Source organism: Diabrotica virgifera, chromosome 5 (assembly GCF_917563875.1).
Source record: "Diabrotica virgifera virgifera chromosome 5, PGI_DIABVI_V3a".
Taxonomy (NCBI): Eukaryota; Metazoa; Arthropoda; class Insecta; order Coleoptera; family Chrysomelidae; genus Diabrotica; species Diabrotica virgifera.
Window position 1 is genome coordinate 241,834,144 of NC_065447.1, and position 16,462 is coordinate 241,850,605.

The following is a 16,462-nucleotide window of genomic DNA, read 5'->3' on the forward strand; positions in this document are numbered from 1 at the left end:
TGCATATTGTAGAAGCCTTGGAGGTTGTCACCAGGAAATGGGCCAATAAAGTTTTTCAATTAAAAATCTTTTAAAAATATTTAATTTACAAATATTTTTATTAGGTTGAAAAACTTAGTCTTTTATTTAGCAGATGCCGCTAGGCACCTACTACCATCTCGTCAGTTGCGGTGGGAGATGGATATGTCGAAAGTTTTTACCTGGGCCAGAGAAAAGCAGCCTATGCAGTCTCTGATGAACCTCTAACAAGAGGTGAAATCGTCGATAAGAGTGCTGGCTGCACTCTCTGATCTGAGTAAAAATTAAGACAGTTTTGGTTTCGCACCGCAACTGAATGAATAAAAATGGTATACATTTTTATTTTTATATTAGTATTACTCCTATAGAGTAACTAGGTCCATTTTCCGTTGGAACTTTACCACGCTGCAGACGGGGGTTGTGAATTGCATAGTGTAGAATTCCTTCCGTTTAGTCTTCACTGCAGCATCCATTTGGCTTGCATATTGTAGAAGCCTTGGAGGTTGTCACCAGGAAATGGGCCAATAAAGTTTTTCAATTAAAAATCTTTTAAAAATATTTAATTTACAAATATTTTTATTAGGTTGAAAAACTTAGTCTTTTATATTTTATATTTTTATTTACTTGTTATGTTAAAAATATTAGTCCTGTCGCCAGTGGGGGTACAACGGCCTCCTTAATTCATATGAACTTACCCAAGTTTTTTTTTATGTATTTTGACCCGTAGAACATGAATTTTTTGGGTAACAGTCGATCCGGATGTCGATAAGATTGTTATAAACAAAGAACTTGAGGAATCACATAACAGCGATTTTTCGCAAAACAAAACATTGTTTTATATTTTTTGAGTCATTCTAAGCAAAAAATGTTTTTACAAGTTTTTTCGTAGGATGCATAGTATTCGACATAAACGCGGTTGAACTTTAAAAAAATCGAAAAATTGCAATTTTTGAACCCGAGTAACTTTTGAATGAAAAATAAAATAATTCTGCTTATCACATTTGAAAGTTCAAGTCAAATTCTATCGGTTTTGATTACTTTCATTGCTAAAAATTAATTCTTTTATTGTTAAACAAAGCTATAAACACATGGTGATTGAATGATGTTTTCAATGCATTTCCCATTTGAAATCGAACGAGTAAGCACGCATACAGACAATTTCTACGTAGATTACGTACATTAAAACGCATGCATTGGGCACGGGAAACACTATGTGTTTATGGCTTTGTTTAATAAATAAAAACTTAATTTTTGGCAATGCAAATAATCAAAGCCGATAGAATTTGACTTGAACTTTCAAATGCAGTAAGCAGAATTGCTATTTTATTTTTTAATCAAAAGTTATTCGGGTTCAAAAATTGCACTTTTTTGATTTTTTGAAAGTTCAACCGCGTTTATCTCTAAAACTATGCATCCTACGAAAAAACTTGTAGGACCATTTTTTGCTGAGAATAATCCAAGAAATACAAAAAAAGAATGTGTGTGTACTTTGTACGCACGTAAGAAGTTATACTTCTATTATATGATTATATGATTATAAACGAAATTAATATACTTTTTATTTATATTTTATTTAAATATTAAACTAATTTATACTTACTACTTCTCAAACATTTTTATTAAAACAGTGCCAAAAATTAAAATAATAAAAGAATAAAACACACACAAACACATTAAAAATGCCACAAATGATTTCTGAACATTAATTGTCGGAAAATTTTTTAACTAAATACGTATTTTCTGAAAATAAAATTATATAATAAATATACTTACAATCATAAAATGTATAAAAAAAATAAAAAAATAAAAGTTTGTATTGGGATTTGAACCAACTTACCAGCGCGGCTGGTATTGGCGTTGTATTGGGGTTCACTCGCATTAAACGCTTCGCCACGGACACAGTGTGTCATTATGTGCGAAGATCGACTAACTAAACGGATTAAACTTTTGACATTTTTGAATTATGTAAATCAAATTATTTTGATTTTGAATTGAAATGATTTAGAATTGAAAAAATACAACAAAACATAGAGTAAGAAAACAATATATTAGGTGAATATTGATAGAAATTTTGATGGTAATCAAATTATGTAAATAAAAGTATTACATACTATGTATTTTGGTAGGTTCAAATAGGTAACCTATGATACATTTACAATTATTACGTACCTGTTGCTTTAAAAACTATTTAAAAATCACTACAATTATAAACTTTTTTGTTTCTGTCCTCACAACAATAAAACTAATATATTATACATTTGTTTACCTTCATATTGAACAATTATTTATTATTGACAGATCATTTCAACACCCAATCAGAGCCCGTATAACGACTAATAAATTTCGCAATCACTTGCATCGTGCAAAGAGGCTATGTTCAAATATCATAACAAAATTTGATCAACTATTTTTAAAACACTTACCAGTGTAAGATTCTTTAGCTTTGAATAAGCGAGATTGTAGATCGTCCCGGTTGATTGTTGTTATCCACAGTTCTCTACGCCTTCGAGCTAATAGGTTTTTTATCAGTAATTTTGCGGCACTCATACTAGTCACAGTTTGATGGGCTTTCACATTGGCATGCATTAATCATCTCTTCTATGTTAATAAGTCCAAAAATATAATGAAAACTATTTAAAAAGGCAGTATAACCATTAACTAACTTTTTGTTTGTTGTTTCTCTTCCTACAAATTTTAAAACGCAACAACCATACACCATACATAACCAAACCACAGTCCCACAGCTGTGCCACAGCTGCCAGATTGGATAATTTTTGTCATGTCATTTGAACATCCAATCAGAACAAAGTTGTAATGCGACTGCGCCGGGATCAAAGGTTTTAATCCTATTAAAATTCACCCTCATATCGCGCGTAAAGAAGTATAACTTCAAAAATGTTTTGTTTTGCGAGAAATCGCTGTTATGTAATTCCTCAAAAACTTATCGACATCCGGATCGACTGTTACCCAAAAAATTCGTGTTCTACGGGTCAAAATATATAAAAAAACTTGGGTAAGTCCATCTGAATTAAGGAGGCCGTTGTACCCCTCCTGGCGACAGGACTAGAGCCATCCTCCTCCTCTATCTGTTATCCTTCGTAAGGATGTAGTGGCGTCATGTAAGTCGTTTGACTATTTCTATCCAACCCTCTCTCTACTGTGTGTGTTGTTTTGCTTCGGAGAACGAGTAACCAGTCATGTCCCTTATTTGGTCCGACCATCGTGATGGAGATCTTCCTCTGGATCTTCTGCCCTCTACGTTGCTTTCAACTATCATTCGTTCCATGCCTTCCCTTCTTCTAGTTATATGTCCAAAATATCTCAGTATATTTTGGTTGATAGTTGTGCTGAGTCTAGTTTTTATGTTAAGTTCGGCTAATATTGAATTATTTGTGCGATGTGCGGTCCATGGTATGCGCAACATTCTCCGGTAGACCCACATTTTAAATGCCATTATACGTTTTGAATCTGCTTTTTTGATGGTCCAAGTCTCTGAAGCGTAGGTGGCGATAGGAAATATTAACGCTAGGAAATAGGAATAGGCGATAGGAAATATTAACCAAAGCCATAAATTCCACAAAAAAAAATTAAAAAAATCCCGCGCATTACTACAATCTTCCTCGAGGCACTTACGAGTGGAAAGTTATGTTGCAAAATTGTTTATCAAGTTATCACGGAAAATGATAAAATGTTAGATTTTTTCTAGCGGGGCGACTGCTCCCGGGTTAAACCGGTCTCTGAAACCTTTAGTGTCCCATTACACTTAACTTGCAATCCTGTTTAAGCTCTAGAATACTAGAAATCGTCTAGAGGCATCTGAGATGTGGTTGCATAGAAGAATGCTACGAATACTCTGGGAGAGTTAGGCAGACCAACGAAGCTAAATTAAAAGTTAAATAGAGCAAACGCAATTCGTGAGTTATTGAAAACTATTAAAATAAGAAATAACATGACAAATTAATATAACTCTAATGAAAGAAATTGGAATTGACAACAAAGATCTGAGAATTATCAGAAACGTTTATTACAATCAAACGGCCAAGATCAAAATAGAAGACCAGTTGACTGATAAAATTGCAATAGAACGAGGAGTACGACATGGCTGTATTTTATCTCCACTACTATTCAATATTTACTCTGAATAGGTATTTAAGGAAGCTTCAGACGGTTGTGCGAAGGGAGTATTAATAAATGGTGAATGGTTGAATAACAATAGGTTTGTTATCTAGCATCAGTTTCAAACGGTTTGAAACCATCAGCGAATAGTCGACCAGCGCGAGTAGAGGGGATAGCACATATTATGTTCTCTCACCGACCAACTGTTTGCTGGCGGTTTCTGACTAGTTTGACTGCTTGCTAGAACAAACCTATTATACAGAGTGAGTTTTATGTATGGAAACACTCAATTATCTCGAAAACGGCTTGCACGATTTTTATAGATTTTGGCAGGTAAGGGTTTTTTTAATGCGGTAGATATTATAGTTCTAATTACATTGTTGTCAGATCTTCCGTTTTTCTGGAAATCTAATGAACTTTGTTATTTCAAATGAAATACCCTATATATTTTTTTGCGTTTTGAAGTCCCTAAGAAAACTGATTATTTTTCATGTTATATTCCCTATACCTAAATGCCATAATTACGGAGTTATTGCTACATTTATTAAAAAAAAAAATTAAACAAATTATAAAAATCAATTTTTTGGCCCGGGTAGACATTATTTTAGGTTCTTTGGATCATTGGGAACAAAAAAGGTCTTTTGTAATTTTTCTGTAAAGTTAACCCGGGAGTAGTCGCGCTCACTTCTGTAATGTGAATAGTCGCGTGTTAGATTCTATCTCAAAATACGAATTTAAATACGAATTTTCAACAAATTTTTATTTTATAGTATTTTTATTTACTTGTTATGTTAGAAATATTATTTCTAACAATTATTAAAGCTAATTGGCTCTTCTCAAAGCCATAAATTCCACAAAAAGAAGAAGAAGAAAAAAAATTCCTACGCATTACTACACCCTTCCTCGAGGCACTTACGAAATTTTTTCAAAATTGTAAAATTGTTCATCAAGTTATCGCGAAAAAGGATACAATGTGAGATTTTATCTAACGGCGCGACTACTCGCGGGTTAATCGTTTTTGAGTAATAAACAATTTAAAACTGAAAAAAAAATCGAATAATGACGATTTTCAAGGTTAAAAAACACAAGTAAAAAATATAATTTTTGAAATTACAAAGTAACTAAATTCAAGTATAACTTTTCTTCTAATAGAATAAGATTTTTTGGCTCGTTTTGTTCTAAAATATTGCTTTTTAATTTTTAATGAAGTGCATATTATGAGAGGACGGGCGATCGGGCTGCATTAACAACTAAAAATCAATGTTTTAAAATGAAACAATATCAAATTACTTATCGGTAACTGATAAAATAAGACTTGAGCTTGAATTTGGGTACTTCGCAGTTTCAAAAAAAAATTGTTAATTTGTGTTCTTGTACCTAGAAAATCGTCATTACATATTTGATATTTTTCAGTTTTAAATTGTTTATAACTCGGAAACGATTAATTTTAGAGAAAAATTACAAAAGATTTTTTTGTTCCCAATGATTCAAACAACCTAAAATAGTGTTTATCCGGGCCAAAAAAAAAATGTATTTTTATAATTTGTTAAACTTTTTTTTAAATAAATGTAGCAATAACTCCGAAATTATGGCATTTAGGTATAGGGAATATAACATGACAAATAATCAGTATTTCTTAAGGACTTTCAAAACACAAAAAATATACAGGGTATTCCATTTGAAATAAGAAAGTTCATTAGATTTCCAGAAAAACGGAAAATATGACAACAATGTAATTAACACTATAATATCGGCCGCATTAGAAAACCCCTATCTACCAAAATCTATAAAAATCGTGCAAGCCGTTTTCGAGATAAATGAGTGTTTCCACACATAAAACTCACTCTGTATATGCAGATGACACCATAGTTTTTGCCGATAATCTGAATGATTTACAGATATTAACAAATCGTATAACAGAAGTCAGCAACAGATACGGACTAGCTCTAACCATAAAGAAGACCAAATTTATGACAATTAGTAAAAAAACAATATTAAACGCTCAACTTACAACCAACCAACAGAATATCGAAAGAGTTGAGCAATATACATATCTGGGCACGAATTTAAATAGCCAATGGGACCACTTAAGAGAAATTAAACAGCGAATAATAAAAGCGAAAGCAGCATACGTTATAATGAGACCCATTTTCAACAGTCGAGACATACACATTAAAAACAAAATACCGTCTGTTGAAATGCTACATATTCACAGTTCTGCTCTACGGAATGGAAGCGTGGACACTAACTGTTGCATCTATGAATCGGCTCGAAGCTTTCGAAATGTGGTGTTATAGGCGCACCTTACGAGATATCCTGGGTTGACCGAATTACCAATGTGGAAGTCCTGCGTAGAATGGGAAAAGAGTGTGAAATTCTCATAACAGCAGTGCCGAACAACTATTCCGATTAGCTGAAGATTGTGAACAACTCGCCAACGTTAGGGGGGTCTTAATATACCACCGAAAGAAGAAAAAAGAATTTACCTCCTCATCATCTCCGTCTTGATGTAAAATATGCTGAAGAAATTGTTGTCTTTCAGTTCCCGTTGATTTTTGGTCGAACATACCAGCCTGGATAACTTTCTCATCCATATTTAACTTATATCTGGCTGCGGCAAGAATGCGTTCTTCCACAGAGTTAACAGTCATCAAACGCAAAACTCGAACTTCATTTTGTTGTCCAATACGATGAGCACGATCCTGAGCTTGCAAGTCCTGTAAAAGTTATGAGATTATATATAGGACAAGAAAGAAAATATGATATAATGTATAACCTGATGAGGATTCCAATCTGAATCAAATATGATCACGGTATCAGCCGTTTGTAAGTTCAAACCCAAACCTCCAGCTCTAGTAGATAAAAGAAAAATAAAGTATTCACTCTGTTTGTCATTGAATTTCTTAAGTAAGTCGCCTCTATCTTCTGCTTTGGTAGTTCCGTCCAATCGGAGATAGCCGAAGCCTCTATAACTTAAATAATCTTCCATTATGGTCATCAGCTGAGTCATTTGGCAGAAGAGCAACACTCGGTGGTTGGTGGCTTTCAGTTTTGGCAGAATTCGATCTAGAAGTTCGAATTTTCCTGACGCTCTGTATATATCTGGTCTGAAAGAAAAACTTTTATGTGAGATAGTGCACCATCAATTCAACAGTATGAATTAATATAACTAATAAGATAAATATTTACCATTCTTCTCTGATACAGTAGCCAGAAACAAAAACAGCTGCAGGACAAGGTGAAAAACATAAATAGGTACTTAAAATACTTAAAAATGAAGGGGATAATCGTGACCCGTCAAAATAGCCTGGTCAAAACAGCCCCGTCAAAAAAGCCCCGTCAAAATAGCCCGAACACAAAATAGCCTCGACAAAATAGCCCGCAAACAAAATAGCCCCGACAAAATAGATCGCACACAAAATAGCCCCGGTCAAAACAGCCCCGGCTAAAATAGCCCCGGCTAAAACAGCCTCTTATAAACAACTACATAATTATTTATACAAGGTGTCCAAAAACTTTTTTGATTTAAATTATTTGACAAAAAGGAAGAATGTATTTAATTTATTTAATTTAAAATGCATTTTACTGTTGCCCGAAAACAGAAAAAAATGTTTATATCATAAATAAACATTGATTTTCGCTTAACTTAAATGTTCAAACTTCCAAGAGGCAGGGAAGACAGGACTCGAGTTCTCTGAAAAGACCATTTTTATTTAATGTAGTTAAGATAAACATCTGAATAGAGGATAATTACCATTTCCGAAAAAATGTATTTTTAAGGAATTATTTCATGATGAATTCTGAAGGGAGCTTTTTTGTCGGGGTTATTTTGTCGGGGCTATTTTATCGGGGCTGTTTTGTCGGCGGGCTATTATTCCGCGGCTATTTTGTCTGCAGGCTATCTTGTCGGAGCTATTTTGTGTGCGGGATATTATGTCGGGGCTATTTTGTCGGAGCTTTTTTGACGGGGCTATTTTGACGGGGTACCGGGGATAATCACTTAGCATTTTAAATAAAGTATACGAAACAAGGAAAATATGTGTTGCTGGAGAATGAGAAGAATGCAGCTTAAGACTTAAAAACTAATTATATGGTAGTTAGTAAAACGTCGGTAGACTTCTTCAGAAGTGAAACTTCTTGGTTCATTTGATGTAGGATCTTAAGAAAAAGAAGGGAAACAAAAAACGTGATTCTTTCAAAATAGCTGTAATCTTACCCAGATATCACACCTCCTGCAATTCCAACATGATCGCAAAACTTCTCTTCAATATTTTGAAACATGAACGGATGATTACACAATTTTCTCAATTGTACAATTGTGTTCATAAGAGCTTTGGCTCCACCTTTTCCTTTGTTGCCCTTCTCAGAACCATCGGTCAGAAGTACTCCCTTGCTCTGCATGTGCCTAAAATAGAATTTGATATTATCCAGAGTTTTAACCCACATAACAATTTCATGTTCTTAGTAAATTCATAGAACATACTTTTCAGAAAAAGTATATGCTGAGAATATGCGTAATTACCATTGCGAATGTGCAAAGCAGATGCTGAGTATTTACTACATTACAGTACTTAAACGTTCTATTTATATACTTAGAATGTACTACCGCACTTCTTTTCAGTATATACCAAGAATGTACTTTTTAGAACATTCCAAGGAAGTGCTATAAACCTTCTATTTATATACTTACTATATTTTAGAATGCACTACCTCACTTCTTTTCAGTATATACCAAGAATATACATTTTAGAACATTCCCAGGAAGTGCTATAAACCTGCTATTTATATACTTAAAATGTACTACCGCACATATTTTTAGTACATGGGAAGAATATTTCAAGGATATGCTATATTTCTCAGAAGTATGTTTTCAGCACCACCCAATCTCATCCTAGGCTCTGCTAATATATTAGATTTACATATTCTAATTGCAAATGAGAACGTAGTTAGTACATTCTACAATATTAGGTACTAAAAAGTAGGTATATATTCTCTAAGGCCGTATTCTCACCAAAGCAACCGGCGTCGACAACTTCAGTTGAGTTACTGTTGTGTACTTACTGAAATCAACTGTTTTGACGTCTCTTGTGCTCGACAAGGGCCACAAAATTCAAAGTTCTTGCTGTCTCGTCCGCGATGACTAAGCTATTCTAAGCAGCTATAGGGGGCAATTGGCGACTGCGACACGGTATGCAGCGCTGCCAGCAACTCACGAACAACTGGTAGAGAAGCAGTTGAGTTGCCATTTATTAAGCCGGGTACACACATGCCTGTAAATTCGGAAAGTAGCTGGCCTGCCAGTTGCTGGCATAAGCCAGTAGCTGGCATGCACAAAACACATTTGCGAGTAATTGGCATGCCAGCAGCTAGCATGCATGTACTAGCAAGGCAAAAACAGTTGCGGTAGATATTTCTTAAAACAAAAATAAAAAAAAGTATTTGGAGTGTTAGGCGTATTGATGACAGTTGACCAACCACCTCGAATATCCTATGTATATCTCGAATATGAAAAAAACTTAAAAGAAATTAAAACTTCAAAATCTACTGGCATACCAGTAGCTGTTACGTGTGTTTACACATGCCTGTGTACTCTCTACGCATGCGTATTGCATCAAACAACACGCTAGTGATGTTGATTATAGTTACTTTCGAGTATTCGTTACAAATCGTTACTTTTGTATAAAGTAATCATTTACAGTATTCGTTACTTTGATTACTATGATTACTTTTGTATTTGAGTACCGGTAATCATATCGAGAATCGTATTTCTCAGTAGGTAGGTATTTTGTATAGGTATTCCGATATAACAAGATCTACTATTTAATCTAGATCGGCAAATGGCGTAGATCTAGATGCAAATATTGGGCTCTCGCATTCGATCTTTGTTAATGACATACATTACATATTTTACGTATACCATTATACCTCCCTCTGTTTCATCTTCTACCTTCTCCCCACTCTCACACCCTTAAAACGCTTCATACCGATAACGATATTCGATAACACTCGTAAAATACCGGTCCCGTCCGTTACTCGCTGGGATACGATTGGTAAAAAGTAATCAAGTGTACTGGTTGTAGATACAATAGTCGTTACTCGCTCTGATAACAATTGGTACGAAGTAATCAGAGTAATCAAAGTAGATACAATAGGGCTTTTCATTCACAGTCATTTGTTTCGAGCTTCTGTCATGTCGTAAAATTCGTGTATATTAATATTATACACAGATTATACAACATACGACAGGAGATCGAAACAAATGACTGTGAATGAAAAGCCCTATAGTCGTTACTCGCTCTGATACGATTGGTACGAAGTAACAAAGTAATCAGAGTAATCAAAGTAGATACAATAGTCGTTACTCGCTCTGATACGATTGGTACGAAGTAATCAGAATAATCAAAGTAATCAAAGTAACGATTTGACTCTCTCTATAGCAATCGTCACTTTCGGTATTCGTAAGTAACGAGTACTTTGTAACGAATAGATACTTTTTCAACATCTCTACAGCACGCTACTGGCACGAAAAATCAAATTGCTTGCGATTAGCTAGCATGTCAGAAAGTAGCATGCTAGTAAACGTTCACACTTGCCAGTTTGGGTACAGTAGCTGGCGCTTGCTAGTTACTGGTATGCCATTGTGCTATTAACAGGTATGTGTATCTTCGGCTTTAGGTGGGAACAAGTGTATTTAAATATTAGCGCTGAGTTCGTTGCTGTTGCATTGCGGTCGCCAGTTGCTTTTGGTGACAACAGTCCCTAGCATATACTTACTTGTACAAAACTTTTTGTAAGCCTGACATGTCACACTTTATAATATATTCCACTTTGTCGGGAAGTTGAGATTCCACTTCTTTTTTCAAACGTCTCAATAAGAACGGTCGGAGTACTTTGTGAAGACGACGAATAATAAGAATAGTTTCTTCTTCATTTAATTCAACCTGAAATCAATTTTAATTATTTTCACCGAACTATTGGCACTTCCACGACGACTTAACACTTTTTTACCTTTTCTCCAGTTGTTGCAAAAGGCGCATTAAACCATTGTTCAAAAGTGGAACAACTTTTAAAAATGGAGGGTAGTAGAAAGTTGAGAAGTGCCCATAGTTCTGGGAGTTTGTTTTGTAACGGTGTTCCAGTAAGAAGCAGCCGATGAGGAGCTAGATAATGAGTATTTAACACTTGCGTCAGTTTGCAATGATGATTCTTCATTCTGTGGCCTTCGTCGATTATCATGTACTTCCACGGCAACTAAAAGAAAAAGAAAACGTTTTAAAAACTATCTGACTAGCGTTCAAACCAAACCCTTCTTTAAGTGCGTCATTAATTTTGATGTCATACAGGTATCATTCTAAGAATGTAGCGAATCATTGCATGACATTTTAGTTAAATCTGACAGTTGTCAGAATCGTAATCAGTCAAATATAAAAAGATATTGCATTCTTATTCGCGGTGTGCAAGTACTTGGAGGCGATACGAGAAACGACCGTGCGCAAATAGCGGAGAAATCTTGCAACTTTCTTAAATAATTCATATTGTCAATTGAAATTGTCAATTGAAATTATCAAATTGACGTATATTTCATACCTACTGTCATTGAAGAAGAAAAATTATATGTTGCTCACAATATTGATATGATATGCAATTATTATATAAAAGTATATTTAATTAATTATATTTTGCTTGCAATACTGCATTTTAATAACTAATTTTATTTACTACATACAATTGTTTACCTTTTAATAACATAACCTAAATCTTACTTTTTCTCCTTATAATTTTTTTGGGCTACGGCCTTGACAATTATCCAGCAACCAGGACCAATATGATTGGCCAATATAATTAAAAGTGTGAAAAAAGTTGCCGAGCTATGAAACCAGGTGTCGCTTTTTCGAACTTGCACGGTCCCAATTTATTGCAATTTGGTATATAAAAAAAAATCAATAGTGTTTATTGTATTATAAAAAGTTCTGTTCTTTGATTTGTCTAGTCGCAAATATTGTACAGATTATAGTCGTATAGATATAGGTAAATTATTTTCTTTTTTGGATTATAGCGCCATCTATCAACAACTAGAATAAATGTTATAAATGTGTATAATCACGGACAAACCTTTTTTCTGTCACTTTCCACTTAATGCGTTAGAGAGAATTCGATAAACTGTGACGCACTGAAAGAAGGTTTTGTTTTGAACTATACGGTAACTACCACTAACCTTTGCCAATACTCCTTTGTCTTTTATGACGTATTCATAAGTTGTAAGAAGTACGTTGAATTTCGTAGACCTCATTTGACTCTGTATCTGTCTTCTCCCGGCCGGTGAACCTTTGTACGAGACTACAATAACTGAAGGCGACCATTTTTCAAATTCCAGTACCCAATTGGACAAAGTTCTGAAAGTAGTTGAAAAAGTTGTGGTCAATTCCCATTAAATAAAGTAAAAATTTCCACAAGAAAATAGTTTGAGAACAATATCATACTTACGATAACGGTACAATTATCAAATACGGACCATTAACTTTTTTCTTCTCCATAAGATGTGTGATCAGAGCTATAGTTTGTATGGTTTTGCCTAAACCCATCTCGTCGGCAAGGATTCCGTTGAGATTATTATTGTAAAGTGACACCAGCCATTCGAGACCCTTGGTTTGGTACTCTTTGAGCTGTCCGTTGATCATGATGGTTGGTTGTTCGCTGACCATTTCGTGGACGGTGTGGGCTATGCCGTAGTAAGTTTGTTCTTCGTTGAAATTCTTGTGATACTCGTCGTCTTCCACCCGAGCCTTTTTGATTACGTCTTTGGTTTTGCTTTCCTCGGATTTGCGACCTTTGGGATCTGTACAGAATGTGATTTTCTTAATAGAAGGCTTCTAAACAGAGAACAATAAAAAACAGTAAAACACAGTAAACATTATTATAAAAATGTGCCTGCGTCTTTGCCAATAAGAGTGACAACTACCATCATTACGATAAATACCTATCTAATTGATGGATTCGACCGTTACTTGATGGAAGTTCATTTTATCTCACAATAAAACACTGAAAACTTTTGTTTTCTATACTTCCACAAAATTTATTATTTACAACTATGTGACTACAGCTGTTTCGGCAGAGTGCCTTTCTCAAGTGATATAATTTACAATGTGTTTGCCTTTTTAAGTCTCTAACTAAAGAGGTTGAGGAGTGGGGAGCTGTTTGTCTCGAGTTGGTCATTCAGAATTATATCTGTATTTTTCAGTTTATTAATTTCCATAGATTCTAAAAAAGATAGCTTAATGCCTTTATTTTGGATATGCAGAATTTGAAACTCTTCATTGAAAGAATGATTATTTTCTAGATGTAACGATTACCAGACTACACAACAAACATGAGTTCTCCGTATATCATAAACCTACCCATACTGACACAACTATACACAATTCATCATCCCATCCCACACAACACAAATTAGCAGCCTACCATAGCATGATACATAGACTGACAGAAATTCCCATGACAAAAAATAACTTCTAGATAGAACTAAACATCATTAAACAAATAGCAGTAAACAACGGCTATAACGAACAAACAGTTAACAAAATTTTAAATCAAAAACTCCATAAGAAACCCTGAAATTAGTGTATCCACCATCACAGAAAGAACCCAGTACCTTCTGCTCTCTCACATATACTGGCAAGATAACAACAAAAATAGCCAGATACATAAAAAAGAAAGGAATAATACCAGCTTTCAGAACTAACAACAACTTAAGCAAATATATTAAGAATAATAAAAGCCGAAAGAGAAAGCAACTGAGTGGTGTGTACAAACTAACTTGTGGTGACTGTTCGAAAACGTACATCGGTCAAACTGGCAGAACTTTTGACAAACGGATAGCAGAACACAAAAGGGCTTTCAACAATAGAAAAACAGACACTTCTACATACGCACTTCACCTTCTAGATCATAATCATTATTTCAATGAAGAGTTTCAAATTCTGCATATCCAAAATAAAGGCATTAAGCTATCTTTTTTAGAATCTATGGAAATTAATAATCTGAAAAATACAGATATAATTCTGAATGACCAACTCGGGGCAAACAGCTCCCCACTCCTCAACCTCTTCAGTTGAGACTTAAAAAAGCAAACACATTGTAAATTATATCACTTGAGAAAGGCACTCTGCCGAAACAGCTGTAGTCACATAGTTGTAAATAATAAATTTTGTAGAAGTATAGAAAACAAAAGTTTTCAGTGTTTTATTGTGAAATACCTATCTTCTTTGGTTCCTGCAATAAACCGCAAATATTGCGAGTTTTACATCAACCAAGGTAGAATTCACGGACAGCGAGTAAAGAGTGCCAAATATCCCCAGGTTATAGGAGGCTGCACCGATAAACGCTGTGTATAATTACCTATTGTAAGAACCTTATGGAAAGATGAGAAAATGACGGCAAAACTAAAATCATGCAACATTATCCACTATAAAAGGGGAACAGAATCGACAAACAGGCTTTAAAGCCCGTTTCTTCTTCAGTATTAGCCTCCTAAATTGTTTAAATTATCGCACCATCTTTTTCTTGGTCTACCAATACTTCTTCGTCCATTTGGTGACTTATTTCGTGCTATTATTCGTACTATCCTATCCTCTGCCATTCTACTAATGTGTTCGTTCCACTCCTGTTTCCGTTTTGTCACCCATCCACTTATGTCTTCTGCATTGCATGCTCTTCTTATGTTTTCGCTTCTCTCCCTATCCAACAGTCGAAGTATTTTCATCTCTGTTCAAAGAATCAGTGGAACTGGGCAGATCCTACCATCCATATTGTGTTCTAGCAGAGCTAGAACACAAGATGGATGATGAACAAGACGAATCATGGATCGGAGGAGCAGAAACTATAAAAGAAGCCGAGGACGACCATAGACTAGACGTGGACCGACGACGTGAAAAGAGTAGCGGGAAATTGGCTACAACCGGCCCAGTGTAGAGAACACTGAAAGGAACTGAGGGAGGACTATGTCCAGTAGTAGACGCTATTGGCTGACTGAAACAATATTTTGTTTCAATACTGATTAACTAGCATAGTAATACAATGTAGAAGCAAAAAGAAGATTCCATACTTACTATCCTCGTCGTCATATTCATCCGAATCAGTCTCGTCTTCGTCATCAGTATCGGCTACTTCCCATCCCGGATTTTGAGCTAACCATTCTTGTAACTGACTTAACATCGGAGCTTCCTCTCCAGACAGTTTATTCCCAGTAGTTATTTCAATAACAGTTATCGGTCGGTCAGAATCTTGTGAACCATCATCTCCTTCAGGATTCACGGAACCGTCAAGGCCAAGCTTCTTCTTCTTTTTCTAAGAATTAAACCATATATGATGTAGGCAATACTCACGGTTATTAGACTTTATTACGGTTGTCTTGACCGACGGTGGTGGGGAGACTTATAGTTTTGACTTTACGTGACAAGAGTACACAATCCCATATTTTTAAATGATTTTCGATCATTGAATGTGTGTTATTGTGTACATATATGTATATTATTTGTGTTATTATTAAATAGTAAGACAAATAATACACATTTTATCTTATACTGGGAGGTGAATCGTAAAACGGGCCATAGGAAGCTCAATGTAAAATTCTAAATTTTTGAATTCCTGCTTCCCTAATTATTTTACATCAAAAGTCATGAGAGAATACTTGTAGAGAATAAAAATCTGTATTAAAATCAAAAGTTAAAATTGTTCTACGATTTAAATGCATAAATTTTTTTTGAAAAATATGATACATTTGCTACAATAGGTATGCATGTAAAAGTTAGGCCACACGTTACTATTTAACTGACAGTGCTCACACCATTGACTGAATAAAATTTATTATTAACACTTTCTCCGCAACTGAGGGTATCTTATCAACTGTATTGTTTTTAAACAATAAATGATAAAATAAAAATATTGACAGTTCAAAAATGTGAACATTATTGTATTGTGTGTGGCCTAATTTTGGGCTGAAAAACTGAAATGTATTACATTTTTACAAAATTTTGGAATATGTTTTAATTCGTAGACCAATTTTAACAGTTGTTTTCAATACAGATTTCAATCCTCTACAAATAGTTTCTAATGTCTTTTGATGTAAAATAATTAGGGAAGCTGGAATTCAATAGTTTAGAATTTTACATTGAGTTATTGCAAAATTTTGACGCATGTCAAAATTCTCAATGTGTTTTAATTGTATTCATTTTTTTCGAATCCTGAGAAAACTAATAAATATTTTGGAAAAATTTAAATTCAGAATGAAAGACTACATTATTACCGAGGGCTGAAAGTCCCTGAAAACTTC

The 16,462-nt window shown here is 34.4% G+C and overlaps 1 protein-coding gene across 1 annotated transcript in view; it reads right to left on the reverse strand.

Annotated features, from left to right (window-relative positions):
* LOC114331958 (ATP-dependent helicase brm-like) overlaps positions 1-16,462 on the reverse strand; it is a 120,696-nt gene that overhangs the window by 15,004 nt on the left and 89,230 nt on the right. The window contains exons 8-15 of the mRNA XM_028281650.2: positions 15,240-15,477; positions 12,619-12,970; positions 12,350-12,527; positions 11,143-11,385; positions 10,909-11,075; positions 8,351-8,539; positions 6,911-7,241; positions 6,621-6,851 (exon numbers count right to left, since the gene is read on the reverse strand). Of these exons, the coding sequence (XP_028137451.1) occupies positions 6,621-6,851; positions 6,911-7,241; positions 8,351-8,539; positions 10,909-11,075; positions 11,143-11,385; positions 12,350-12,527; positions 12,619-12,970; positions 15,240-15,477 (1,929 nt within the window). The remainder of the gene's footprint in view (positions 1-6,620; positions 6,852-6,910; positions 7,242-8,350; positions 8,540-10,908; positions 11,076-11,142; positions 11,386-12,349; positions 12,528-12,618; positions 12,971-15,239; positions 15,478-16,462) is intronic.